General features: G+C 48.2%; 1 protein-coding gene across 1 annotated transcript; it reads left to right on the forward strand.

Moving 5' to 3' along the window:
• Window positions 1-2,197: 2,197 nt before the first annotated feature.
• LOC138941921 (uncharacterized) lies at window positions 2,198-3,277 on the forward strand. Its single transcript, XM_070311875.1, has one exon. It carries the CDS (start codon window positions 2,198-2,200, stop codon window positions 3,275-3,277), a length of 1,080 nt encoding a protein of 359 aa, XP_070167976.1.
• Window positions 3,278-3,730: the final 453 nt, after the last annotated feature.

Here is a 3,730-nt window from a genome sequence, read left to right on the forward strand (position 1 = left end):
ATATCGAAGGTTCGACGTCGAAAAAAACTTTATTATTCCCATCAGCAGAGCGCGTGTTTCCGCAGTCGGTCGATTTAGTCTGCCTGTAACGACGTTTCGAGCCGGTCGACGTTCATCAAGCTCGATCAACTTTCTTTCTCTATTCTCGCTCGTATCGGAGTTACAGTGGCTTACTCGTCTCAAAATCGAATTGTCTCGCATCCGATCGCGCACATATTCTCATGGCGGTCAATTCGGGAAAACCTCACGCTGTATTATTTTCTCTTTTCGTGCTAAGACATTGTGAAAGTTAATTGTTTGGAGTCCGAGAGTCGACGCTCGTTATCCGCATCGTGAATGTCGTCTGTCTCGCGCTAAATTCCATCCAGCGTTCGCGGTCAAGATTTCCGTTATCGTGAGAGTTTCTAGCAAGAAGCTCTAAATCAAGATTTCCGAACTGCGCAAAAAAAGGAGTAATTAACAAGACAATCAAGATATCCGTCGGAACCGCGGAATACGTGCCGTCGCTCGCTCCAATTCTTCTAAATAAAACGAAATCAAAATAATCTGCATTCGAATCTTGTCTATCAACACCTTATCCTCTAGCGAATCTACGGATTTGTGTTACACACCGCTTCTCGCTCATCTCTGAGCGTCTCTTTCAGTTTCGATCTCGTCGAGGTCGAATCCCGAACATATTGGTCCTTCGAGCCGGATAGAAGCTTGTGTGGAGGATAAGTTCGCGAGTCAGTGATATTCTGATCCACCCACGATGTCGGAGCACATCGCGCAGCAGCTGCAGCGCACGATTGAACGCGCTCTCGAGAACTTCAAAAAAATCGGTAGGAGCAATCTCATATCAGCTAAGGCGCGTACCAGGATCTCAACGCTCAAGGATTACTGGATTCAATTTTCTAATGGACACGCAGAGAAGTCACGGAAAGTCCCGGAAGCAATCCGGTCGTCTTTCAGCTACTTCAAGGACAATCATTACGACGCGACTCAAACAGCCTATGAGAACGCTCTGGACCACATGGCGGTAATCTTGGAGGAAATGAAGCCGGTCGTGAGTCCAAATCCGTTTCTTTCCTCGACGAGGCTGCACGCGGAAGCGTCCGCGTTTTCTTTATCGCATCTTCCGCCCATTAAATTACCTGCGTTTGACAGTAATTATGACGAATGGGAACAATTTCGCGATCGATTTACGACGCTAATTCGAAACAATACCGAATTGACTGACTTTGCGCGGATGCATTTTTTATCATCGTATCTAAAAGGTAGTGCTCTAGAGTGTATCGCGAATATTTCTATAACGGCCGCTAATTTTGAAATAGCGTGGAAAGCCATGACCTCGCAACGAAGACAAAAAGCGGTCGATAAACAAACATCTTTCGACATTAATCAATTTATCGTCTATCACGCGCGAATCTGCTATCGAGATGCAGATTTTAAACGATAAAGTGAATATAGCGGTCGCATCATCGAAAACCCTCGGTCGAAAGCCGGAAGAACTCTGGGATGATATTCTCGTGCATATCATTGTCCAAAAATTAGATCCGGTAACGCGCAAAGCTTGGAACGTAAAGATAAGCGATACAGATGCTCCGCCGTCTTATAAGAATCTAAGCCGATTCATTCAATCTCGCACTCGCGCGTTAGAGGCATCTGCTCCAGCGTCAGCCTCTAAACCCGGGGCAAAACCCATCGCAGCCGCGCGAGTTCATGTCGCCACTGCCTCTGCAAATGCACAATTGCAGTACCCGTTATGTCCAGCTCGACACTTTATAAATGTATGTCCTGCGTTCGTGAGCAAGACTGCGAGTCAACGTCGCGATATAGTCAAGCAACAAAAACGTTGTTTCAATTGTTTGAGAGCAAGGCATTCCGCACATGAATGCAAAAGTAAATATTTATGTCGGGTATGTCACAAAAAGCATCATTCAATGCTACAGGTTGACTCGGATTCTAGCTCAAGTGCTTTGAAAAATGCACCGCCTAATAGCTCGTCGCCTTAAGCGTCGGATTCGACGCCGGAAGTAAATTCGTTGAGCGCCTCAATTGTCACGCGACAGCGATCACCCGTCCTATTAGCGACGGCCTGGGTAACAGTTCGCAGTCGGGTCGTATCGCGGTCGTCCAAGCCCTCCTCGATCAGGGCTCTGAAATGACTTTCATTTCAGAAAGTTTAGCGCAAATCTTGCGTGTCCAACGCATTCGTATGCCGATCTCCGTTTCCGCCGTCGGTGGGATTAACGCGGGGACTTTTCAACACGCGCCACACATATTTATTTCTCATCGAGAATCTCTCGCTCCGTCGCTTTCTACCACCGCGCTAATTCTAAAGTCGCTAACATCTTATACTCCGAGAAGACACGAGGATCTCTCGTCACTTTCTTATCTCCCTGAGTTACCGCGAGCAGACGGGGATTCGACGAGTTCCGATTCTATCAATCTCATAATTGGAGCAGATCTTTATAGCGACATCATTCGCGACGGTGTTCGCAAAGGAAGCGTCGGACAATCCTTCGTTCAGAATTCCATTTTCGGATTAATAATCTCGGGACCGCTCACGTCGCTCGAGAGTCAAGATCCATTTCAGTCGACAATAACTTCCGTTCATTGCCCTCGCGGTAGTATTTCCGCTCATCACACTCTAAGCTCTCCCTCTCTCGGAGAGAAACTTCGTCGCTTCTGGGAGATTGAAAAACTCGCACGACAATCAATTCTTACGCCGCAAGAACAACAGTGTGAAGAGCATTTTTGCTCGACGCACTATCGCGAATCTGACGGCCGGTACATCGTTCGCCTGCCGTTCAAAATGAGTCCTCCGATTGATATCGGTAATTCAAGATTTCGCGCCGAAAAAATGGTAAATTTGCTAGTACGAAAATTTCGCGATAAACCCGAGTTAGCAAAAGAATATTCCGATTTTATCTCCGAATATCAACGTCTTGGGCATATGCTGCCATTACCGATGCCTCAAGATGATATCGAACAAACGTTCTATCTCCCGCATTACGGGGTGATCCGGGAAAGCAGCTCAACAACGCGTCTTCGCGTCGTCTTCAACGCTTCGAGCGTTACTTCAAACGGAACTTCACTCAACGACCATTTACACGCCGGTCCAAAATTACAAACCGATCTCATGTCGGTAATATTACAATGGCGCCGACATAAATACGTGTATTCATCCGACATCGCGAAAATGTATCGCCAAATTCTAGTCGATCCTCGCGATATAAATTATCAGCGGATACTATGGAAAGCAACGCCTTTGGAACCGTTAATCGATTACTAATTATTAACAGTCACGTACGGAATGTCATGTATTCTGTTTTTGGCACTTCAGTAGTGTATCTAGGAGAGTTCTAACTGAGGTCCTCTGAGGGTTGGTGAGGGGCGAGAGGAAACCGCCGCGGGGGGTATGACGTCACATGGGGGGACCGCGGCGAAATCGTCGGGCGAGGGGTCCGTGGAGAGGGGAGAGAGTAACCGCGTCCTAATCGGTAGGCGAGGGGTCCGCGGAGAGGGGGAAGGGGGACCGCGTCCTAACCGATAGGCGAGGGATCAGCTAACTTAACCTAACCGGTAGGCGAGGGGTCCGCGGAGAGGGGGAGGGGGGCCCGCGTGAAATCGGTTAGCAAGGGTCCCGCGGGGAAGAGGGAACGCGAAGGTACGATGCAGCGAGTAGGTGTGAGAGAGATAGCGCGAGGCGTTCGCAATGTGTAAGAGAAGGATAGCGCTAATGATA

Source organism: Polyergus mexicanus, unplaced genomic scaffold, assembly GCF_030449975.1.
Source record: "Polyergus mexicanus isolate NDT 795.1 unplaced genomic scaffold, iyPolMexi1.0 SCAF_20, whole genome shotgun sequence".
Taxonomy (NCBI): domain Eukaryota; kingdom Metazoa; phylum Arthropoda; class Insecta; order Hymenoptera; family Formicidae; genus Polyergus; species Polyergus mexicanus.

What these genes read in the sequence shown, in the direction of transcription:
- LOC138941921 (XM_070311875.1), top strand. Translation starts at nt 2,198, where the DNA reads ATGCCGATCTCCGTTTCCGCCGTCGGTGGGATTAACGCGGGGACTTTT.